The sequence below is a fragment of the Podarcis vaucheri genome (genome assembly GCF_965113315.1).
Source record: "Podarcis vaucheri genome assembly, chromosome: 13".
Lineage (NCBI taxonomy): Eukaryota > Metazoa > Chordata > Lepidosauria > Squamata > Lacertidae > Podarcis > Podarcis vaucheri.
In genome coordinates, this window is record NC_138751.1 from 30223544 (window position 1) to 30249195 (window position 25652).

The window sequence follows — 25652 nt, forward strand, 5'->3', positions numbered from 1 at the left end:
TGTCCAGATTTTCCCAGACACTGTTTCTGATGGCTGAATCCCAGCTATGTCCAGGAAATTCCAGACGGAGGGCAACCCTATTTAACTACCCTATAAACAAATCAGAAAGAATGTTGAATCAAGATTAGACATAGTCTAACCACCTTGTAAGCTTTGTGCAAGCAAATACTAAATAAAGATGCCTAATTTAAATAATATTTAAATTTCAGGGTTGTGATAACGATCACTGAGATATCTCTAGCATTTTTGATCCAGTTAGGAAATATATTATGTAAATACAAAGTTGTATAGCTATTCCATCCCCAACAATCAGGATATGGCATGGGTCTTTTGCCCTTCGATGATCTCAGATCTGTAGGGTGAAATACCCCTACTGCTGTCCTCTAGCAGAAAATAACTTTTTTACTTCCTTAATGCAACAGTTTCCAGACTGTGCCGCAGAGAACCCTGGGGCTCTTTGGAAGCTCATTGGAACTCCTTATGGAGAAGTTTGGGGACAGTAGAGAGATTCCCTGAAAGATAGGCCCACTACTTCTGATCTCCTGCACAACATGCAGCTGTGGAAGATTTGTAGGTTTTGTTCTAGGTTACACTCTCAGTACAGATGCAGCAAGAGCAGGGAACCTGTGGCTCTTCAGATGTTGTTGAACTAAAACTCCCATCAGCTTCAGCCATCATGGCCAGTGGAGAGTTGCCTAGTGTGAGTCCAGCTTCCTCATCTCTGAGGTAGGGCAGTGAGTGAAGCCCAAGAGGCCTAGCGCAACTGAAGTGAGTGTCCCCCAAACATGACCTTGCATGCTCTGCAACCATGTATTGGCTCCACATCATGCAAGTTGGTGGGAAAGGAATTCTCTGCTGGTAGGGAGATTTGAAATCACTACCTTGATAAATTAATTAGTCAAGGAGATGGGTTTTCATCATCAGGAGGTCACAGATAAAAGAAAGATTGTGACCATTCCCTTCTCTTTCCCCCCTCAGTTTCCTTTTCTCACCTTCCTTTTTTTTTTAAGCCCTTTGTTTCTAGTCCAGACTTTCTTCATATTTTAAAAATAATATTTTAAGAAGTCCCATCTCCAGATGCACCTGCGGCTCAGCTATCTGCACTTAACAGTGTTAACTTTTTGGTATTATGGCCCCAGCTGTACTTTGGCAGCAGTTGTTTTTCTGCATCTTCCTCCAGCCGAGAAACAACAGCGTCTTTCTCTCTCTCTTTTTTAAAAGATATTTATTAAAGTTTCCAATTTTTTATAAACAAAAGAAAAAACAAACATAAAAATATTAAAAACACTTACATTTCACACCTTATTTTCTTATAACTTATTTCCCCGACCTCCTCGTACCTCCCCTTCTTGTATACCCAGTTTAAGCTATTTGTACAGCAAATAACAGCGTCTTTTTCTCTCTCTTTCGCCTTGCAGGACCCCTGCAGGAATCATAAAAGCTACAGAGAAGTCCTCTCGAGAATGAAGCCCCCCATTATCCCCTTCGTGCCCCTCATCCTAAAAGGTGAGTCACACCCGCTGGAGCGGGGGCTGCTGTTTTTGAACTGGGGTGTGTAGAAAGCTTTGTCTTGGCTATCCTGGTCGGGGCTTAATTTGAACTAGGGGCACTTGAAAAAATAACGTACCTCTGTAGGAAAAGCTCGCTTGCAGTGTCCTGTCACATTGAAGTGTGACCAAGAAAGAGAACCCTGAACCAGAAAGGGCGGGGCTATGCAAAATAGGGCCAGGCTCGATTCCCAATGAAAGGGGTGACCATGTCTGACTCACATTGCAGAGGTGACTGTGAGTACATGCTGTCTTTCCACCCTATACATGAATGTTTTCTGTTCACTCCTATGGGAAAGATAGACTTGGAGTCTGTGTTTTGATGAGTTTTTAACCAGCCATCACTGGATGGGATTGTGAGTGTGTGCAAGTGCACACACAGTGTGTTTCAAACACTTCACCTCCCCTGTCACCTGAGTCCTTGCAGTTTATAAGCCCTCCCTACACTGTATACAGCCGCTGTCATCGTAAGAGCATGTGCAGAGTTCCCCTTTCTCTCATCATTTAATTGCCACAAACCATCCTGGGCGCCTGGGCTTGGAGGGAAGCATTTCCAGGCCATAGTTACAACCAGGCACCTTTTAAAAAAATAGAATTTAACTGTTGCCAGGCTACCACTCCTTCTCTCTCCTCTCATAAACTTTTCCTTTTATTTTTTCCCCTTCTAACACTCAGATCTGACATTTTTGCATGAGGCTAGCAAAACCTTGGTGGACGGACTAGTCAATGTAGAGAAGCTGGTAAGAACATCCCTCCCTTCCAAGTCTTTTGCCCCTGCATGTTCTTCTGTCTTCAGTGCCGAGCACAATTACTTAAACTCCACAATGGGAATAATAACCAGAGAACTGGGAGGAATCCAAAAGCTATCTATTCCAACCTGTTGCATGAGACAAATCTGTACCCCAAAGTGGGAGGCTGTGAAGTTAAATAAAAGCAGTTATCCGTGTGATAAAGGATCGGGCAGTTTTTAAAAGCACCGCAACGATTGCAGAAATTTTGGACGGAAATAAGCAGGAGCAGGGCTGACCACCTGTTGCAGAAATGAGACGTTCATCCACAGAGACACTTCTGAGGGCAGCTGCAGATGTTTATTTTCAGATATGGGGGGGATACAGAAACTGAAGGCAATCGAAGAGAGGAGGTGCTGTAAAGAATTGTCTGTCTGTCTTGCAGAGACCCTTTCATCTCCCTGGTGATAGTGTCGAATAATACTGCCAATAATACTGCCTGGGCCTCAGGCTCAGATTTGACCCCCCACCTAGCCTTTTTTACCTTACCTCTGGGGTTTTCCCTTAGCCTCCCTCCTCTCCCCCAAGGCCACACCCCTCCCTTTTCCTGCCTCATGCCCTCCTGATATGAGTCCTTGAGCTGTGATAATGTTGTTGGCTTGGCAAGACGAAGGTGTGTGTGTGTCTGCGTAGAAACCAGAAACCTCTGGCTTTTGCACAGCTGGAATGTTGCCGACTCTATAAAGCTAAGAGTTCCGTCTGTGGCTCCACCCCCTTTAGCCCTGGAGCCCCACCCACCATGACTGGCATGGTTGCCCATGGAGGAATGTGGCCTTTAGACTGGAAAGCTTTCCCCACCCTTGTTTTAATGGTAGCAGGGAGAGACGGCCTCTCCGTAGCAGAACACCTTGCCTTGCATACAGAGAGAGGTTCCAGGTTCAATACCCAGCAAATTCAGGAAGGGCTGGGAGATAACCCCACCTGAGATGCTGAAGGGCCGCTGGCAGTCAGTGCAGATGGACCAATATAAGTCATCTTCCTAGGTTCTAGTAAGTTGCATTTATATGCTACCTCCTTTAGTTCTGAGTTGGTGCCAGATTTCCTGCTGGGCTCTGGCGTATGTGTTTGGCTTCGCTTTTGCCACGCTTATAGTGCAGAGGCGCCCCTCTGTGTGACGGCATTGGAGAAGCAATGCAGAGCTGCTTGTGGAATGGAGCAATTTGCAGACAGCCCAGGATGAATGCACCCCTCATGCACTGTGCTTGCACCAATGACATGTTGCAGAAATTTTAAAAAGAAACCCCAAATCAATCTGGAGGAGACTTTTGTGTTTTAGCTGTGTGTCCGGAGGCCTTCCTCTCCCTCCCCATCCTTCAGGGGAAACTGACGCGATTTGTAGGAGACTGTGGCCCTCCTCCTCCTCCTGTTGCCCCTTTCGCCCATTCGCCTCCCCTTTCCTTCTCAAACTGCTCCCCCAGAGTGGCTTTAGAGAGAGAGGCAGCTAGGATCTTTGGCATGAATTTTGTCCCTGCTGCGTATCTGGGAAAGCAGAAAGATGGCCTGGCAGGCTTGAGCATTGAGCTCTGCTCAGCAAATGCAGCATGACCTTGCGAGGATCTACGAGCGCTCAGGTGGTCTCTCTCACCCCACCCCCACTGCCATCTCCCTCCCCCTGCGGTGGTGGTGGTGGGGATTAACTAGCGGTTGGTTGGTCCTCTGTATGGTTTCTAGCCCAGTGGGACAGTCGGGTTGCCATGGCGATGGCTTCACAGAAGCTCCTCCAGCTCTCCTTGTCAAGAGACGAGTGTGTGCCTGTGTGTGTGTGCGCGTATGTGAGATCAATGCTGGAGTTGGCCCAGATTTTCCTGGCCTCTAGGGAGGAGGGGATGGGGGGGGGAGAGGGATGAAGCTACGTCACTGTCAGCTGAGCTCTAATTTCCTTCTGAACCCCACACTGTGCAGAACACAGAATTATTCCTGTGCTGAACATTCATATCCTCCAATTATAAAAAAGTCATATAATTATTAATGTATTCCAAACAAGGGTATTTCTACAAAAGTGCTTATTTTACAAAATGTGACGATTTGTCTACTTCTTCTTTGAACCTGGTTTTTTTTTTGTGTGTGTGTGTTTTTAAATAGGAGGGGTTTCTCTGGTAGGGGGAAGAAACTGGATAGTGAATAGCAGCAAGAAATTATTTAGGAAGAAGGAGCAGAGAGGCTATGTGGGAGAATAAGGGATTAAAAAATAATAATAAGGGAGTCATGCAAGGCAATGGCTCTCCATCCTTAGAGTACTAGAGGCGCTTTGCTGATAGCTTGAGCAATGAGAACTAGAAACCTGATGTGTAAATCATAAAATTGTAGGTCCTCGGTAGTTCAAAATATGTGTTGGAGAGCTTCCAGGACTTCTTTTTGCTGGGGAATCGTTAAGAACATAATTACAATTACTTTGGCTGTGGCACCCCAGTAATTCCCCTAAGCACAGCATTCTGTCTTCAAACAACTAACTGAGCCAAACTTTTGCCTTTAGACTGTTAACAGACCATACCTACTCCCAGTTAATCCGCAGCATTTGATAGCCAGAAGTGGGGCTTTATTTAAATCTGGGTTTCACTGGAGTTTAGTTGGGAACCTGATTTTCTGTACCAACGCTCAACCTGTAAAATAAGTGATGCAGAAATATAGAAGGCTGACTTTGTGTGTATGCAAACACCTTATGCTCTTTTCAGTACTGGAGGGATCACAGGCAAACCTACCCTCCTCAGTATATCTTAGCAGCTGAAACATGGAAGCATGGCCAGTTAATCCCAGCAATATATATGCGTGTGCATTGAGGAAGGCATCTCTCAGGAGAAAAACAGTATTTTACCAGCCATAAATAGTCATATTTGTTGCAGGGGAAATGCAGTCCTCATTTCCCTCTCCTAACTTCTCTTACAGTTGTAATAAGTAGATATGCATCATTAATGATACTTTCCAGCAGTTTTCCTGGAGCAGATATTAGGCTGGCAGGCCTGTAACTTCCCAGATTCCTGCTCAATGTGTTTTTCAAAAGGACTGGCCTGTTTTCCAGTCCCTGTGTAGCGAGGCTGATCTTTGGGACGAGTTACATATTTCTATAAGGAGATCAGCTATGACAACATTAGCTGTCCTCCGTGAATAATGCTCTCAGCTGCCGGGAGCAGAAACTTGCTGGTTGCAAAGTTCTACACAAAGCAGCCATTCGTACAGGTCAGAAGCAATGCACAACAGCACTATCTTTTTACAGCAAGCCAGGTGCTGACTCTCACCTGGCAGGAGAAGCAGCAGAGGGAGAAGAGGCCGGGATCAGGTGGGGTTTAGACGATGCCTGTTTACATAGGCATTTTCTTGATCTCTTTACCCAAGCCTCCTGCTTTAATTAATGTGTTGTTTTAATGGGATTGTTTTATTGTGTGTTTTAATTATGCACGTCTAACTGGTTTTTGTACTTCGTAAATCGCTTAGAAGCCCATTTTGGCATTAATTGGTTTTCTTTATTTGGTGGTGAGGCATCTCCACGCCCGCCTCCCTCAAGAACTCTGAGGGCACCATCCAATTCTCTTCTGCACATTGTAGGGATTGCTTGGGGTAGGTGAGTGAGACAGTCTTTTAGCGAAGCTGTCCACTGATCTCCCCATTGAGGAACCCCTTGACCAGCTTCAGAGGACCCCGTTGCAAGAGAGGTTTTAAAAAAACAACAAATCACTGCTTTAACCACTGGGTGTTGCAGAAAATCACGGCAACTAAGTGAATCGGCTTCAGAATTCAAAAGTAAAATGTGGTTCACGCCCCCCCCCCCCATTTAAAATGTTTTTGGTTTTCTTCACACACACTGGACTGGGGTGGGGAACCTGTGGCCCTGCAGATGTTGTTGAACTACAACTCCCATCAGCCCCAGGTAGCATGGCCAGTAGTCATGGGTGTTGTAGTCTGGAAACACCTGGAGGGCTACATCTTCTGTACCCCTGAAGTGGTGCAATGAGTGAGGCCTAAGAGAGTGTCTTGGTTTTTCTCACCTTCCCCCACCTTTTAAAAGGTTTGAAAGGTTTCTCCCCGTCTTCCCCCACTCTTAACAACAAGTTAGGAGTGTCTTCTTTTTTTAAAAAAGTGTAAAAGTCAGACTTATTAAATTTACTCCTTGGAATCTGGTGGCAAAGGGAGCAATACGTCCAGCAGGCACAATTTCAAATAGCTTAATGGAAAATAATATCGGCATAAAAGCTCTGCCAGTGGAGAGTGTTTTTCCTAACCACTTAAATGGGGTGGTGTTAGGCTCCCTCTACTGGTACAGAACTATAAAGGCATTTTATTTAGTCCGCTGAAAAGCCTTCGTCTCTCAAGGCCCTTATGCATGTAACAATAACTGTGCAGATATCCAAGTTTTCTGGTCAGCAACTAATTTTACAACAGCTGTGCTTTGAGAAAAGCATAGTCCATCCTCAAAAGTAGACTGCCAACAGGTTCTTTTTTCCAGAACCACCTCTTTCTCCTCTCTTTGCTTCTGGGTTGGCAGCAGTTCTGCTGCTACTATTCAGGGGGGCAGATCTGCTCTTCGGGCCTCTAATTGCTGACCTCTAGCACAGTATAATTTTGAGGCAGTTAACAATATTAATAATAAAGTGTGATTTATTTCATTCACTGAAATCCCTGTCCTATTCACACTGGAAACTACAGGCCAACTAATGCAAATGAATAATTGAAATTATATATCCTTCAGTATATTTTAAAAAAGCAATTTCCTTATTATATTAACTCTCCCCTACTGAGAGTTACCGGTAATCCTGTGTACTCCATGAATATTATGTTTTACATTTCACCCGGGAAAGCGAAACTCTGTGACCTTTATAAATTCTGCAAATCAGAGCAAAAGATGTGCATTTTTTTAATTTGCAGAATCTATTCAGCTTTCCCACCTTTATTATTCTGCATAACTCTGGTTTTGCTAGCCATGCAAAGTGGCCCAGAGCTATCCAGTCCCCTAAATCCCAACTCTTGACAAGTAGAAGTTTTAATCAGCCTCCTCAGCAGGGTCTTCTTACATTTTTATAATGGACCATTTGGACGCATTCATCTTTGTCTCCTGTCCAACTCACGTACTAGGTGTTTCTGTGGCTGTGAAAGCTAGCATTTTCTCTGTGGAGTTACTGAACAGTTGGTAAATATTGATGGAAGATGTAAAGCAGTGCCAGATCATTTGTTCATTTATGACATTCATGTTTAGCTCAAGGTGGTATGTGAACATGGTTCTTCCCCTTCCCCTTTCATCCTCACAACCACCCTGCGAGGTAGGTTAAGCTGAGATAAAATGACTGGCCCAAGGTCACCCACTGAGCGGGGAACTGAACTCTGGTCTCCCAGCTCCAAGTCCCAACACTCTAGCCACTGCACAAGACTGCTGCTCTCTGTTTTAGATCTTAGCTACAGTAACACCAAGGTTCTTGCAGAATGGGATTCCCAGCTGCAGATTTGAAGGTCTGGTGCCCTAGAACAACGAAGCATCTCTCTTTCCTCCTCTCTTATGCAGCACTCAGTAGCAGAGAAAGTTCGGACAATCAGGAAGTGCCGGAGCCGGCCCCTCTGTGAGTATCCATGCCCCCACCAAGGATGCAAAGGGAAGCCAATGCAATTACTTCACTGCTACTCTTTTTTGACAGGTGCTCAGTACCAGCTGCTGCAGAGTGGTGCTTGCCTGCCTTTTTGGTATGGCAACCCACAAGACCAAATTCACTTGGTATGGTGACCCATTGTTTTATTGTCACATGAACAGGTCTCCAGCAGCTGTCAGTTTTCTGCACTATAACTGCGAGTTTGCCTGTTTCATAACCCTTACTTGAGGCATCTAAGCAAAAATAATAATGTGGAAACTGTTGAAATATGTGCAGTACTTAAAAAGTTATTCTCAGTTATGTTTATGGGAATAAGAACACCAGCCATCAGATTGCAGGATCATGCTTTGTAAGCTATAAAAATTTATTCTAAAAACATACAGTTGCACGAGCCGTATTAGATATAACCAGCTATGGATATTTGTGATAGTTTTCTTCATGATAAAACCAATTTTAGCAACTGTTGTGGGGGTGGGGTGCTGAGCTTGCCTTTTGCCACTGAGTAGCTCTGTTGGTTCTCAGACATCATCCCAGATCATTATGGACACATAGGGTAAAGGTGTTACAGTCGTACCTTGGAAGTCGAATGGAATCCGTTCCGGAAGTCTGTTTGACTTCCAAAACGTTCGGAAACCAAAGCACAGCTTCTGATTGGCTGCAGGAAGCTCCTGCAGCCAATTGGAAGCCACGGAAGCCCCATCGGACATTTGGCTTCTAAAAATTGTTTGCAAACTGGAACAGTCACTTCTGGGTTTGCAGTGTTCGGGAGCCAAAACGTTCAAGAAGTAAGCTGCTCAAAAACCAAGATACGACTGTATTTCTTATTTTTGCTAACCAAATCTCAAATCACACTTGGCTTGACTATTAACTAACCTTGGCAGCAGATCTGTGGATAGCTCACCATAAAGTCCTCATAGAGGGAGTTGCTTTGAGTAGTTATTATTACTCAAATGGCATCAAAGGTGAGTTGTAATAGTCACTCAAAACAGCTCCCTGTAAACTGTCATTGGCTCTGCCACTAGCTGCCAGTGAGGAGTTCCCAAGTGTTAAGGTGTAAAATTTAAGCCTTTCTGATGTTCAGTTACAAGCATCAACACAGTATTGTAATAAGGCAACGAAACAAAAAATTGCACAAGGTATTCATCATACCTGTTAAAAATCAAAAACAATAATTACTTAGGGTTTACTTATGAAGCTCCCACTCACACAGGCTTTGTGACCCATTTGCGGGTCACAAGCCACAAGTTGGAAAATGCTGCTGTAGAAGCATGGTCTTTTCTCCAGAGAGCTTACAGTCTACATAAAGCAGAGTTGCAGAATCACAGAATTGTAGAGTTGGAAGGGACCCATGAGGATCATCTAGTCCAACCCCCTGCAGTGCAGGAATCTTTTAGCCCAATTTGGGACTCGAACCCACAACCCTGAGATTAAGACTCTCATGTTCTACCAACTGAACTATCCCAGGTGCTTACAAACAGCAACAGAGATGAGGAGATTCTGGGGATTGGCCAAGTTGTCATGAGATGTTATTCGGCATTGATGCCCATATATCACATTTTAAGTCTATCTTTGCAACTTTGAAGAAACTTGCTTTCACTTTAAATATGAGTTGTAGATTTCCTTAAGATTCTGCACCTCACACTCATTTCCATACTTGAGCAATGCTGTAGATTTGCAAAATACACACCATCCTGGGTTTGTCTGGCCAGCCATATTTGAGTGTCAAAATCCTCAGGATACGAGCGTCAAACAAATGTGCAGAAGTCCATATCTGAGGTATCTATTGTTGGGTGGTACTGTTTTATTCTTCAGGCATAGGAATTGTGTGCAAATGCTCTCACCCATCATATTCTCATTTCATCTTACAAAACTATCGTGTCAGAGAGAGTCAGACATGAGTCTTTGGATCCACAGGTCTTGGGTGTGGAGGGGAATTTTACGTGGGGCACACATTCATTCCCCTGCCTTCAATATGAAACAATTCAGGACAGCAAGATCTTATCTGGTGGGGCTAATCCTGGACTCAAGGAACAGATGGGGAATCTGTGGCCCTCTGTATATTGGACTGCAGCTCTTAAGGTCCCTGGCTGTTGACCATATTGTGTGGGAATGATGGGAAATTGAATGCAATAATATCTGGCGGACTATCAGTTCCCCATTCCTGCTTTAGAGTATCTGCTTATGCTAGGCATGATTGTTGTGTTTAGCTTTAGAATGGTGTCTCTTCCCAAATGACTGTCTTCTCCTTCTTCCCCCAGGCCTGGAAATGGAGTCATCTCCCCAACAGCTGCAGACAAAAGCTTACGTCCGGCAGTTCCAAGTTATTGACAATCAGAACCTGCTCTTTGAGCTCTCTCACAAGCTGGAGTCAAACAGCCAATGAGGCAGCTGCCCACAGGGCAGGTGTCACTAGCAAAGAATGTTTACTCTGCGCAATACTCGAGCACTTTTTGGATGTACAGGGGTTCCTCCTTAGGGTCTGACCCTGTTGGGAGAGGAGAGCACGGAGTCGCCAAATGGCAGGGATGGCCAAGCTTGGTCGGGGTGTCCCGTCCAAGAAATCCTGGTGACTGAGGTGCAAAATCAAAACGGCACCTCGCCTTCCTACGGTTTGAGCTTGGGACACAATTCACCACAGAGTTCTCCTGTCAGGGCTGGCCCCGAGATAATTTTGATGCCAGAAATTGAAAATCTAACTAGCACCTTCCTGTCCCCTCGTCCCTCCCCCAGCAGTAAAAAAGCAAACAACTATTTAAGTAACCGAAAAATGTGCTGCTCTTTTAACCGTGCCCCCCAAATCTACTGCCTTTGCCCATTGGCAGAGCTCTCTTGGTCTCCTGTGTGAGCTTCATTTAAGGGAAGGGAGACTCCGCCAGAGCATCCCGTGAGTGGGACTTGCGCAGAAGAATCTCCCAGGGAGTATTGGGGCCCCTTATCCTCCATCTGTCGGTTTCCCTCTCCGCCACCTAGAACGGCGCTCCAAATCGGTTGCCTGAGGTGACTATCTCACTTTGCTTCACGGCAGAGTGTAGAGAAGTTTGGAGGACTGAACCCAAAATGGCCCGAGCAGATGGAACAGTGTTTTGTGGAGGAGGTCAAGACAAAGCAGGACATCTTGACTTGCTTGTGGGACAACTCACACTAGTGGCCAATGCCCTTTCTGGCAGTTTCCCTCCCCACTATAACCGTAATCGAACAAGTCCTTGAAAACGAAGAGTTTCTGAATCAGAAAAATAAGCTTCCGGTCTCATGAGTCGGACATAGTACAGTTGCCAGAGGCAGTGTGTGCAGAAACGTCAAGAAATGTCAGTTTGCTACCTTTCATTTCTCCTATTACACTACTCTTTATCAGTGGGCATTTTTATTTATGTATTAGAAAGGTTTGATGTGGAAACATTATTATTAAGAATAATTCACAGGAGACTCTCAAAAGTATTTTTTTGGTTCTGTTCTCACAGAACGTTGCTTTGTTTTTAAAAAGCTGGTCCAGGTAAACTGAAGTGGGAAAATGTTTTCCCCTGGTGTTCTTAAAATTCAGTTTTGATTGGCTGTGACGGATAAGACAGTATTCAACGATTTCCATTCTTTGGGATCTAAGCTACAGGAACTTAAAACACCAGAATTATAAGGCTGTCGTAGTTCCTTATTGGGGCAGAGCCAGTGCAGTACAGTGGTTAGGGTGTGGGAGGCCAGGGTTCGAATTTCCACTCAGGCTCACTCAGTGACTTTGGGTCAGTTACTGTCTCTCAGCCTTACCTTCCTCACAGGGCTGTTTGTTGTGAGGATAAAATGGGGAGGGGAGAAGCACCACCTTGAGCTCGCTACAAACTTAACTGGCCTAAAAGTCATTTCAGGCCCCCACAGTACTGCAGTTCTCTGACGGGGACTTAGGGCTAAAGATTTGCCTTAACAAAGAATCCTCGTCACTTTCACCAAACTACAATTCCCAGGATTCTTTGTGGGAAGCCATGACAGTTTTAATCGTAGTCTAGATATACACAGTTTCTGGTTTTGGCTGCTGTCCAAATGTTTTTTACATCTCTTTGTGTTGAATAAATTTATTTTTAGGTAGGTTATTTTTGGGGAGGGGTGTTGGCAAGAAACCAATTGTCTCTTCTTCTTGAACTGGGCTCTAGATATAGGTCACTCTTGAGTTCTGGGATGTGTCCTTCAGCAACTTCGAAGAGCCTGGGAGGGGCAGGGAGATTTCCATCTCAGGATAGGATAGTGGGGTTTCCCCTCTCTATATTATCACAGGGACATTCACAATAATACTTAACTATATTGTCCCTTGTTATTCACACAGTTTTGATGGTTACACAGTGATAAAACAATTTTTGTTCTCACTTCTCCAAAGTGCCTTTAAAGGATGCAATGTGTTGATTTCAATCTATCTTCACGTTAATCTGGAATAAACTATTGAGATTGATACAAGACTGGGGAAGATTTCCATAAACTTTTATGGAAACAGCATGTTGGAAGAGGGATGATCTTTTTCTGTACTTCCCCTCCAATTGTGTGAACAAAAAGTTGATTTGAAGTGTACTGTACGAATAAGGTCAAGTGACCTCAAAGACTTCAGTTCTCAAAAGTGTTGAATTTAATCCATGCTGGTAATTGTGAGATCAGAACCAGAGATACTATTTATTTTGGATTATTTAATCTGGGACAACTGGATAGAATTTAGTGGACCCTCCCAATAGGTTTTAACCAACTTTCTGTGACACAGATTGCCAAACACACATATAGCCCAGCCCTTCCCCCACAGAGAATTTGTAATCCACCCTACAGTTGATTATGAGGGTCAGCAGTGGGTTGCAGTGGGATAGTCCTGCTATCTTGCAAAAGTACTGAACCTCCTAGCATCTTTCAAGAAACACAGGTGAATTATTTATCTTTGTTATACTTGGAGCAAAGCAACTAAAAAGTTGCTTTGAGTTTAGGGAACCCCTGTGATACTAAGTAAAAACTCTGGGTCTTGCCCTATAACTTCTGCATGGAAGAATCATATCTCAGGGCTACGTCCCAAAAGCTGTGTGTTCCCCCTGGAATTTGTTTCCAGTGCCATGATCTAATCCTGGAAATGTGAAGTAATAATAAGAATGCCTCTGAGCCAGTCCAGAGTGCATTGTCCACACTACTGAATAACCACAGCCCATTCCCACACATTTCTTGATTAGGGGGCAGGGATTTCAGGTCAAGAGAGAAAGGTGCCTGCTTCTCTTTTTAGAAATGAACTGCTTTCCCTACCATGTTTCTAACAGCTTTAATATTATTCAAAAATTGATATCAAAGCGCAGGTGTTGTAAAGAATTTCTCTCGTTTTTTTAAAAAATGGCTTTTCTCTTTGCTGACCTCCTCCCTTTCTCTTTGATAAGGGTTGTTTTTATTTGTGTGTCTTTTTGGGGGGGTTGCCTCTTTTGCAGGGGTGAGGAACCTGTGGCAATCCGGATGTTTCTGAGCTTCATCTCCTATATATCATTGTTGCTGGCCATGTTGGCTGGGGCTGATGGGGTTCCAGCAACATCAGGAAGACACCAGGTTCCCCATACCTGATCTAGTGGCTTTCTGTTCAGGGACTTTTCATTTCAGGGTCTCTCGCTTTTGTCTATATTTCTTTTTCTCTCTCCCGGTGAGAGTTTCAGGTCCTAATGCGAGGATGTGTATATATTTATATATATTTTTAACAAGACACTCTTGAATTGTACATTTATTTTTTAAAGAAGAGCCTTGTATCATTGGGCAATTGTACAGTGAATTTTCTACTGTTGGAATGAGGGGATCGCTTGCCTACACATATAACCCTACAAGCTTCCGCGAGGTGGAATGTAAGATGTATTGTGTTGTTCTGGGGAAGCTTAGGGTTTTTTGGGGGGAGGTCTGGCTGTTGTTGATATTATTATTAATAATTATTGTTGTTATTGTTTTGGTACTGCAGCACTTGGGTAAGAAGCCAATGGTGGAAATAAATAATTGTGAAAAATAAAATCAGTGGTCGGCTTTTATACAGATTATTAGGTAAAATTCTTTTATATAGTGCCATCAATGTATGTGGCTCTGCACACAAGGCATACAATCTAAAAAAACAGATACAATAAAAATGAGTAGTTTAAAATGCAAAATTCAGTGGAATGCAGTGAGCTGGCAGCAATATTGTGACTTCTTCATATGAAATGTGAGTGAACGATGGCAATTTCAGACAGGTAAACTTCTAACGTGGAAGCAACCCATGCATCTTTCATATAAATAAATCTGTTTGAATGAGAGTGAAACTAGCTTCTGGTTTTAACCCAGAAAAGGAACTATACCTAGGTATCACTGCTGTGCTTCTAAGAGCACAAAGCCCCTCAGTGTGAGAACAACCCCAGCACAACAGGGAATCCTCCCGTTTGCAACTATGGGCTTTTAATCAAGGCCTCTGTCCTCCAGCATTTCACAGATGCAAACGGGGCATGCTAGCAACACTCCTATTCTCATACCAAGACTAGTCTGCTGCATTCATTCATTCAACAGCCCGTCTTTCATTGTTTCAGTAATCATGATGATGCTTATTCTACAATCTGTTATCAACAGATTGCATAGACAAATGCATAGAATTGTGGAGTTGGTAGGGGGCTTGAGGGTCATTTAGTCCAGCCCCCAGCAATGCAGGAATCTTTTGCCCAACCCACAAGCCTTGAGATCAAGAGTTTCATGTTCCGCCGACTGAGCCAGCCCAGCTGCTACTGGGAAAAAAAGAGGCTTCATTCAGCAGATATGCACTGGAGGGCGGCAAAACACACACATCCCATACGCAGTCGAAATTTACTGTAATTTACAGGCTACAGATGAAGACTTCAGAAAGTCTCTAGGCACAAAGTAATGGGCAGTATAACACCCGCTGTATTATACAAAATATAAGGCACCTTTTAGGGGCTGCATAGCCGCTTTTCGGGGACGTTATCGGGCGATCTTTGAGATCCCTATGATTTCATGATTCTTGTTGTACATCGGCGTGGCTACTTCGATGTGGTTAGATGTTTCTAATTTACACAACGCCTCCGGACTACATTGCAGGGTTGTCGTGAGCCACCTTCCCTGCCTAATCCTGCAAGGGCTTTCAACCTGCAAAGTGGAAAACAATCCAGAATTGCCGCAAAGCCCCGTCCAACATCCACCCCCCTACAGTTTAAAACGGTGGGCTGCGTCGTGCATTGCACAGCTCTTGCAAACTCACAAGTTATCCTCAGCCTAAACCTGCCGCTATCCTCCTTTGCTGAGCCTGAAGAGATATTGGGGTGGGGGAGAGAAATCCCCTTCACGGGCGCTGGAATTACGAGTCTGAAAGTGGCGAGTCTTGTGATTTCGTGTTTCCAGTATCCTTCCCAACATGGCCGAGCTCGGCACCGATTCTGCTCAGGCCTCTTGGACCTTCTTAATATGGCGATCCACCCACCCGGCCTCACTTCCTCCCACCTACTCCAAACGGGAAAAGGCGGAGCCACATTGCGCGTGCGCGTTGGCCCCGGGGAGTGCTCTTCGACGCCATTTTGCGTGGCCGCCGGGCGGGCACACGGCTGTTTCCGGGTTGCAGGCCCCGGAGCAGAGAGAGAAAGAGAGAGAGAAGACCAGAGAGGCAGAAGAGTTTGTGGGTAAGCGAAGAGGGCTGCGAAATCCACAGCGAGGGGCGGCTGGTTGGGTGTGGGATACGTGGCCTCCTTGAGAACCCTTTGGCTGAGTGGTTGGGTGGGTGGGCGGGCTGCGCTTTGACATTTGACCCGTGTTCCTGCGGAGGTCACGGGGCTGGGGAGTGGGCGAGCAGGGGCGGGGTGGAGAGAGAGGGCTCGGCGGTGAGGGGCCAAAGGGATGGCGGGAGGAGGGAGCACAGCAGGAGTGACTGGGAACAGGGGGGGAGAAGAGGGGTGGGCCCCATTGGCCTGTTGTTGAAGGGGGTGGGCGATTTGGTAGGAGCCCCTGGGCTCTGGGGGAGGTGAGGGGGAAGAAGAGGGGTTTCTGGGGTGAGCAAAGGTGAGAGGATACTTTGATTCGTTGACCAGGAGAAATTTAGTATAAAGAAAGGGGCCTGGAAAGAGGAGGAGGAGAGATTGGAAAATTGTATTTAGATTTTATTTTTCCCCAGTCTCGCCGCTTGTTTAGGTAATGGGGTTATTTCAAGCCAGGGGTTGGGAGAGAGGAGTTGTGGGGGGGAGAGACCCTTGGTGTGTGTACAGGCTGGGGATATTGGGAGGGTTACGCCTGCGAGAATTTATGGGGAGAGGTGGGTCAAGAGCATTGCGGGGCTTGGTTAGCCCGGTTTGAAATATTGTAGTTGGTATTGAGCAGGTGCTTTCCGGGGAAGGGGTGTGTTGCAGCGCCAGAGGTTTTTGTCTGCGGGTGGTTGAGGATTTAGACATAAGCTGAACAGGTGAAGCAGATAAATATGTGGTGGCTTATGTATCTGGGTGATACATTGAGGGTGAATAAAATGGGAGCAGGTAACAAACTGTCAGGAGGGAGGGAGGTTTACATAAGCTGCTGTGAATTTTGTGAGGGCTATATACATTATATACTTCGCTGCTGAAATGGTGGCATGGCGAAGTATCTGTGGAAGGGGGCTAGGTTATTTATAGGGTGAGTGAGGGTGTGGCATTGAGGAAACTGCCCTTTTTCTTCCTTATTCTTCTAAGTTGCTGGAAGTTGAGGGTCAGACACAACAAGAACAAGTGACGAGGATATGAGTTTCTTTGGGGTGTCACCCATAATATTTTGTTCTTAAGCTCCAAATGAGGTACTCAAAACTTAGATGCGCACAAAGATTGAGGGAGTTTTAGTATGTCCTCTGAATATGAGCTGAATGTGCTTGGGATCTGACATGCTTACAGGCAAACTGCATCTCCTTAATTCCCAAAGTCCTCTATTCCTTTTTGCTTTCTTCCAAACCAGGGCCTCTTCCGGATTATATGTTGTCTTTCCCTTTGCTGTAAATGGCCTTTTGGGGATATGCTGGGTGTGGTCACCTTTTCGTTCCTCCTTCAGAGGTATGTGTTGTCAGTCAGTGAATAACTTTAGTTCAAGGAACTGTGCACTCACCTTTCTGCAGGTGGAGTTGCCTTCCTCAGTCGCTTTTCTTAGAATGTTATCAGTGCTTGTCTAACTGTAGTATTTGTTCACTAAATGTGTGGTTCTCAAAACTCTCAACATACTTGGAAGTGGAGAGTGCAGAAATACCTGCAAGTTAGGTGGGGTGGGATTATGTATTAAGACAGCGTGCTGGCATACAGCTTTCTCTCTGAACAGTTGTTTGCATATACCTTTTCCCCATAGAGCTTTCTCTTTCCATTAGATTCCTCCTTCATTGCAGTCTTTGCTCATGTTCTGCTTCGGTTCTATGATGGCCTGCTGGAGTAAAATGATGGATTTGGACAATTTATAATTTTTCAGCTTCCCTATATTCTAAATTGGATATGGTCCTTGGCTTTGCAAAGCATTGTGCATTGTGCATTTTAAGACTGCAATGTAACTTGTTCCTGTTGCGGTCAACATTGCATGGCACTCCTGGTTTGCATGTCTTGCCCTCTTAAATGTGTTGCTATTTGCATGCATGTGATGGGTAACTGTCATTCCAAAATGTGTGGAACCTTCTTTGAAGTTTTATAAAACAAGACAGATTGCACAGTTATCTGTCAGGGATTACTTTTGGTACAGGATACCCTGTAAACATGAGAAGGCTCTACTGTAGAGATGGGGAATCCAGTGCTTTCTAGACGTTTTTGGACTCTCTAATTCCCATTAGCCCCAGTCAACGTGGTCTGTAGTTGGGGAGGATGGGAGCTGTAGTCATGAAAAGCATCAGGAAGGCTCCATGTTCCCTGATCTGCCCACCTGGATAATCTAGTTTGGTCCCAATTCTGGGTTTGATTCTAGTACCCGCCTGACAGAGTATTGCTGTTTGTTCTTGTGCTGGCCTGATCAGTGACAGGGCCTTTTCAGACCCTGGAATGCCCTCCTTGTGAGGTGTGTTCTCTCTCATTATTGATGTTCACGAGAAATTTAAAAAAAATTCTGTTTACCAAAGCATTTGATGACAGAAGGAAACTGTTGCTGACAACCCTGATCACTGATTGTGAATGTTTTTAACTTTTAAAGAATGTTTTTAAACTGCTTTTAGATTTTAAAAATATGTTTTGCCATTACTGTGTCAGCTGTCCTGGGATGTAAATCCAATAAATAAAATAAATATTGGTGCCAGTTCTGGAATGATGCATGTGTTTCTTTTCTGAGCAGTAACTACAATATCTTCTTTCTACATGCTGCTTTCTCTGCCTGTAGTCTTGGCCTTTCCATTTCCCATCTTCCAAAATCTGTTGTTATATAGAGATGCTAGTCCTCCTTGTTTCTGATTATAGTAGGTGGAAGAGTGGAGCAAGAGACAGGCCTCAATGTGATTAAACTTGATTGTGGGGTTCTGGCCAGTGTAATTGGTACAACACTGAGAAGGGAGACCAATTATTCCAACAGGTCTTTAGGAACTGACTGGAAAAAGGGCTCATGCTGTGATGTTTTGTTTTCTTCCACTTCTTGTTAGCTATATTTCCAAATATATCTTTTTGTAGTGTTTCAATTCTGTAAGTGTTTAATTACTTTCAATGCCCCTATTTTCTATGTTTTATCCTGTTTTATATGTAAGGCACCTGGGGAAAAGGCAGGATAATAATTAGAAGAAATACTGTGGGAAGGATCAATTGGATAGGGTCATTTCAACATTACTTCATTGATACATTACTTTATTTATGGAAAGGTAGATTGGCTCCAGTAATTTTTAAAGTAGGGGTCAATAAATTTGTGGCCTTCTAGATACTGTTCACCTTATAGGATGGCCAGCGACCAGGGATGATGGGAGTTGTAGTGCAGCAACATCTGGAAGGCCACAGGTTCCCCCACCCCGGTTTTAAGGACCCCTGACTTGATTACGTTTGCCATGCCACTCACAGTCTCTGTTTCTCCTATGATAAGGTAAAGGTAAAGGACACCTGGATGGTTAAGTCCAGTCAAAGGTGACTATGGGGTTGCAGTGCTCATCTTGCTTTCAGGCTGAGGGAGCCGGCATTTGTCCACAGACAGTTTTCTCGGTCATCTGGCCAGCATGACTAAACCGCTTCTGGTGCAACGGAACACTGTGACAGAAACCAGAGCACACGGAAACACTGTTTACCTTCCTGCCACAGCAGTACCTGTTTATCTACTTGCACTGTTGTGCTTTCAAACTGCTAGGTAGGTTGGCAAAAGCTGGGACAGAGCAATGGGAGCTCACTCTGTTGTGTGGATTCGAACTGCCAACCTTCTGATCAGCAACCTTCTGTGGTTTAGACCACAGCGCCATCCATGTCCCCTGTATAAGTCTGCTTCCCCTGTATGCAATATGGGAATATAGATGATGTTTTTGGAGATAGCTAAATTATATAAGCATATGATACATAAAAATGTGCTTCCTGGAGAAAAAGTTTATTAAGAAGAAGAAGAGTTTGGATTTGATATCCCGCTTTATCACTACCCGAAGGAGTCTCAAAGCGGCTAACATTCTCCTTTCCCTTCCTCCCCCACAACAAACACTCTGTGAGGTGAGTGAGGCTGAGAGACTTTTTTGGCTGGTATTGGATGATATTCAGTGCTAGTGCTACTCAGAGTAGACCCATTGAAGTTAATGTATGTGACTGGTTCATTAATTTTAATGGGGCTAATCTCACCCAGAACTTAGTTGAATACAACTCATTTTATCCATTCAATATGTTGCTAATTGGATTTATAAAATAGTTCATTTTTAGGGGGAAAAAATCTGTGGAAAAATATAGCTGTTTCGGTGGAATTATCCACCCCAAAGTAGTGCATTAAATAAGCTTGGGTTGTTTGCTGTATTAAGTGTGCATACAGCAGAACTGTAACTTATGAATGCCTGAGGGATGTTAGCTTTGCATGAGGTACCTGTAAAATATTACACCAATCTACCTCTTCAAATTGTACAGCTTGCTGTACACCTTCCCCCTTGTAATGGCTCAGGGCGGATAACGGTACTTGACACGAAATCAGGTGAAACCAACAAAACAATATTCTCACTAAACCAGTGGCTTTCATATTATGTTCTGGGGAGCCCTGGGTTTCCTTGGAAGCTTATAGCAGAGATTCCTCAAAGAGTAAATCAAGACTAGCAGACAGGCTTCCCCGAAAGGCAGCTTACCAACCACTGCTGATTATCCCTTAATACACATCTGCAGGTGAGTGTTGGGTGTGTTCCAGGTGCCCTCCTACAATGAAGTCCGACAAGCCTGGGAAGCGCTTTCGTGGACTGAGGATCTGCCTTGAACATCTTTCAATCCTCTGCAACGTGCAAGGTTTCTTGGGGGAATGGTGGGAGACAGGGCAGTGTGGAAGTGATTTACAGAGATGTAGAAAGCTTGCTAACTACTACATTGAGCCAGAACTAGCATTGATTATACCAACAAAAAACTAGCCCTCAAATAAGACTCCTGTGGTACTTTCCATCTCTTACTACATAATGTTTCATGCGCTAGAGCCTGCATCACTGGATATAGAAGAGGCTTTCTGCATTGTGGATAATAAAGGTATACATAGGGAACAGTCAGCTTACAGTATAAGGTGATTTCTAGGTGGCTTTCTTTTAAAATAGCTGTGGCGCCTAGAAAATAATATGTTGCTGTTAGGTAAAGCTCAAGTAAACGGTGGAGCTGGAGAAGGTGAAAATCCTGATGAAACCTCTGGAGCAGCTCCTTACCATGAATCTAAATTAGAAATAAGTCATTAATATATTGAGGCGTATTAGGTGAGGTGGATGGTAACTTTTCAGGAAGCACTGTTGTATGTCACCCGTAACAAGTTTGCATGGTGTAGTGATGTTTGTGCTCATTTATCCACGAATGTACCAGTAACGGTAGCTGTGCATGAGGATTAAGCACAACAGTTCCGTGGTGGTATGAGCTGTTCTGTGTGGAATGATCATGATTGCCTGAAATCCATCCACATGGCCATCTAGGCATGTCATGATTCAGTATGTATGATGGTCGTTATGGTGGTTCTTAGGAATTTCCGAATGTTACCCTCCTTTATAGCACTGATTTTCGCAACCCCTGGCCTATGAATTTTTGGTACCAGACAAAAAGTGTCAAAGGGTTTTTTGTGGAGTTGTAATCATAGTGCTGACTCGTATTGGTAGACAAAATCCTTAAGAGCGATGGTAATTTTGGGCTTATGCCTGAGACTGAGGGCAGTCTATGTAACAGTCTAGTCTGGGATTACAGTGGTGCCTCGCAAGACGAAAAGAATCCGTTCCGCGATTCTCGTCGTCTAGCGGTTTTTTCGTCTTGCGAAGCAAGCCCATTGATTAGCGCTACAGCGGTCTAGCGGCTTTCCGTGATCAGCTGTTAAGCGGGTTTTTCAGCGGAACAGCTGATAGGCGGCTTAGGAAAAGGGGGGGAGCGAAAAAAACCCGCGGGGACGCGCAAGATTTTTTCGTCTTGCGAAGCAACCCCATAGGGAAATTCGTTTTGCGAAGCGCCTCCAAAACGGAAAACCCTTTCGTCTAGCGGGTTTTCCGTCTTGCGAGGCGTTCGTCTTGCGGGGCACCACTGTATGTTGATGGGTTTGGATCACTGAGTAGCTGTGTGCGAGGGAAATGAATTCACAGGTTGTGATAGAGTGACTCAAGGTCACCACACACCTATGATATGTCAGGTTTAGGGTGGAAGGATGGGTCACAAAGCCATATAAGTGCTCTTCTCGAGTAAATTCTGTGGCTTGATAGGTTAATGTTATTTAGAGCATTTTGATTCCTTTGGTGCTTTCTCAAGTTTTAATCAATCTCCTTCTTGAGGAATATGAAGTGGATGTTGCATTTTCCCCTGTGTTTGAATATATAATGATGACATCAGAATAAATTGAGTAAATTGATCCACTGAAGTGTGTACATCTGGCTAGCATCCTTTATTGTAAGGATAGATTTAGTTCTTATAATAACAAGTATGAACAGCACTGACTGGTTGCATTTCTTCCCTGTTCTGTAATTGTGGGAGAAGGCGTCATTATTTGAATTATTTCAGTTTAACAACTGCTAGTGTAGTTTAATTCCTGTTCATTTCAGGGGAAAACCCACTACAGTGGTACCCCGCAAGACGAATGCCTCGCTAAACGAAAAACCCGCAAGACGAAAGGGTTTTCCGATTTTTAGAGGCTTCGCAAGACGAATTTCCCTATGGGCTTGCTTCGCAAGACGAAAGCCCATAGGGAAATCTCCTGGGACAGCGGGGAAGTGCAGCGCACCTTCTCCTCTGTTCCCAGACCTGTCCTGAAGGCTTGTGGTGGGAGGTCCGGGAACAGAGGAGAAGGCGCGCAGCGCTTCGCCTCTGTTCCCGGGACTTGCGTGGGAGGAGGGTTTTTCCTCCCCACCGCCAACATTCAGAACAGCATTCTGAATGTTGGCGGTGGGGAGGAAAGCCCTCCTCCCACCGCAAGCCTTCAGGACAGGTCCGGGAACAGAGGGGAAGGCGCGCAGAGGGCTGCCTAGGCTGCGGATAGCAGCATGCTGCCCCGCGCAAGGGGCGCTCTTTAGCAGAGCGCCCCTCGCGTGGGGCAGACATTCGCAGCTTGGGGAGCCCTGCAGGACTTCCCCGCAGGGCTCTCCAAGCTGCGGATAGCAGCCTGCTGCCCCTATCCGCAGCTTGGAGAGCCCTGCGGGGAAGTCCTGCAGGGCTCCCCAAGCTGTGAATGTCTGCCCCACGCGAGGGGCGCTCTGCTAAAGAGCGCCCCTCGTGCGGGGCAGCAGGCTGCTATCCGCAGCTTGGAGAGCCCTGCGGGGAAGTCCTGCAGGGCACCCCAAGCTGCAGATGTCTGCCTCGCACCGGGCAGCAGGCTGCTACCCGCAGCCTAGGCAGCCCTCCGGGAACTCTTCTGAAGGCTGGCGGCGGGAGAAGGGCTTTTCTTCCCACCGCCAGCCTTCAGAAGGCTGTTCTGAAGGCTGGCGGTGGGGAGAAAAGTCCTTCTCCCCCCGCCAGCCTTCAGAAGAGGTCTGGGGACAGACTGTCCCTGGACCTGGTCTGAAGGCGGTCTCCATAGGAACGCATTAATTGATTTTCAATGCATTCCTATGGGAAACCGTGCTTCGCAAGACGAAAAACTCGCAAGAAGAAAAAACTTGCGGAACGAATTAATTTCGTCTTGCGAGGCACCACTGTATATACTTATCCTAGGACTTGGGAATGCTGCCAGGGACTGCATTTTTATTCTCTATAAAAAATTCCTTCCAGTAGCACCTTAAAGACCAACTAAGTTAGTTCTTGGTATGAGCTTTCGTGTGCATGCACACTTCTTCAGATACACTGAAACAGAAGTTGCCAGATCCTTCTATATAGTGAGAAGGTGGGGAGGGGTATTACTCAGAAGGGTGGTGGGAATGGGAGATTGGCAGATAGCTGAGATGAGCCTGTTGACGACTCTAAAACGACTGCAATAGGTCTTACAGGAAAAGGCAAGGGGTGAGAAGGTGAAAAATGGCTTAGTCATGTATAATGAGATAAGAATCCAATGTCTTTGTTTAGACCAGGTCTCTCTTATTCTCTGACATCAAAAAGTATGTGCCTTCACACTTAAGGTTGGATGCCTTCTCCTTTGTGTGCTGGCTTTTCACAGGTGTGGAGCTTTTATGAGTGAGTATTCAACCTTTTCTCCTCTCCTTACGTTCTGAAATATACAATCTGCAAAGTGTGCTTTCTGAGATTGGGTCAACAAATGTGGCAGAATAAGGTGGACTTTTCCACTTCAGAATGTTGGTGGGGATAACATTTTTTTAATGCTTCCCCCTGTGTGAAACAACACCCACTCCCTGGAAATAGAAAACAAGCAAATTTTCTAGCCTAGCTCTTTGCTTGCTATTTTGTTTTTATATTTTCAGGGATCTTTTCCCATAGGAGAGCATAAAAAATGTGACGCACACCCATACACCGCACACAAGATACCTGTTGTCCATTCTACTGAATGAATAAAGGAGGGAAGTGGGAGCATGGATTGCTGATTGAAGAACATGTCCTTGTACCTTGGAACAGTTATTTAAATGTTGTCAGAGTACAAAAAGATAAGTGCTCTGCCCCTTTTCAGGGTCCACCATAGAGTGGGAGCGATAGTGTCTTCTTCTGAAAACCAAATGGAGGGAAGGCCTTGCTTGACTGAACACAAGCAGCCTTGTGAGGAATACATTCCTGCGTATAAAGAATGCTTAAGCAGAAATTCTGTGCACATCGTAATCCATGCAGAAGTATCTAGCACCGTTTATATTCCTGCCAAAGGTAGTGTGGGAAATGCCGTGTATAACTAATGTTGGAAAAGTCTGTCCTATTCTGCAGATTCCTTGTAGATCTTGGAAAGGGTCTTAATGTGAAATACGGGGACGGTGTGATTGAGCAAAAATATTAGAAGTGAACGAGCCAGCTTGTTTGCTCCGTTTTGTCGCTGCCCTAACGTTTTGTGTAAAAGGAGACGAGGCAACAAATAGCACTAAAATTGGAGTGGGTGGAGGAAGCAGGTGCTACTTCCTTGAAGTGTTCCCCCTTTCCCCTCAATATTTGGTTTAGGGTGTTCCTTGCAAGATGCTGTGGGTTTTGGCACCTGCATCCCAAAGTCCCCATTTGACCTTTCTCAGGCCATGCTTGAGAAGCCGTGTCTGTTCATGCGGCACCTCTGCCAGCCAGTGGCAATGTTGCCAATCCAATCATCCCTTTGTGTCGCAAGCTGATTCAATTTAAGCCACGGCGGTGCCCTACTTGGCATGTTCAGATCAATGTGAGAGCTTTCTCTTGGGCCCTGCCACCTTAGCCTGTCTCCTACAGCACTTCCATCATGGGCTGGTTTTGTCTTCCAGCTTGGAAGGCCCATCTCCCACGTGTTTCTAGCATTCCAGGTCTGTAGGTGAGCCTTTCAAAAAATAAAGTAAGATTTTGTGTTTTTAAGAAATGCCAGATGGCCCCCACATTTGTCCCTAGATGTTACAAGGCAGTTTCAGGTAAGGAGCCAGTCAGTTACTTGCCCTGGGCAAGAGGTTAATGGGAAGACTGCTATGACCTATTCATGTCTTATAAGTGTTTTGGCTCCTCTTATTATGCAGTTGTAATAAATTTGCCCCAACTGTCCATTCAGATAGCATTCTTAACACTCTCCATACCACAGGCTTTGGGAGAGAAGGTCAGTGATATGTTAAAGAACTATAATGTGTGTTGATTTTGATAATTGTACTTCAGCTTATTAATGCTGCTCCTTTTACCGGTTTGCATATGCACTAATCACATTGCCATCACTGTTTTCTGGCCTTGTTGTAGCTGCAGTGTTCTTAAAAGAATGGTTAGCATGTGCCTGGACTCCTCCTGGGGAGGAGGGATGTGTACCCTGTTCAAATATTTGAGGTACGCCAGGAACAGATATGGCGGGGGGGGGGGGCAGACAAGCCATTCCAGAGAAAGGGAGATCAGAGACATAAAAGTTGCCCCGCTTTCCATTGCCTCCCCCACCCTCTTGAGTTACCCTATCAACAGATGTTGCTGTTAAATCCCAGGTTAGTCATCAACATCATTATAGTCGTACCTTGGAAGTTGAATGGAATCTGTTCCGGAAGTCCATTCGACTTCCAAAACATTTGAAAACCAAAGCACGGCTTCTGATTGGCTGCAGGAAGTTCCTGCAGCCAGTCAGAAGCCGCGGGGGCCCGTTGGACGTTC

The 25652-nt window shown here is 45.1% G+C and overlaps 3 protein-coding genes across 6 annotated transcripts in view; 2 read left to right on the forward strand and 1 right to left on the reverse strand.

The window, feature by feature from the left end:
• Positions 1–13893, forward strand: part of RAPGEFL1 (Rap guanine nucleotide exchange factor like 1) — a 51162-nt gene extending 37269 nt beyond the window's left edge. The window contains exons 12-15 of the mRNA XM_082197268.1: positions 1419–1506; positions 2223–2287; positions 7824–7878; positions 10164–13893. Coding sequence (XP_082053394.1) covers positions 1419–1506; positions 2223–2287; positions 7824–7878; positions 10164–10288 — 333 coding nt within the window. The 3' untranslated portion in view covers positions 10289–13893. The remainder of the gene's footprint in view (positions 1–1418; positions 1507–2222; positions 2288–7823; positions 7879–10163) is intronic.
• Positions 1–25652, reverse strand: part of GJD3 (gap junction protein delta 3) — a 348483-nt gene that overhangs the window by 55081 nt on the left and 267750 nt on the right. The gene's annotated exons all lie outside the window — the stretch shown is intronic.
• The window catches only part of WIPF2 (WAS/WASL interacting protein family member 2), a 29373-nt gene continuing 19117 nt past the window's right edge, over positions 15397–25652 (forward strand). The window contains exons 1-2 of one of the 4 annotated variants that reach the window (XM_082197330.1): positions 15410–15536; positions 16828–16922. The gene's annotated coding sequence lies outside the window, so the exon portion shown is untranslated. Of the gene's footprint in view, positions 15537–16827; positions 16923–23521; positions 24231–25097; positions 25123–25652 lie in introns of those variants that run through there. The other 3 variants (XM_082197328.1, XM_082197331.1, XM_082197332.1) reach the window with 3 other exon arrangements.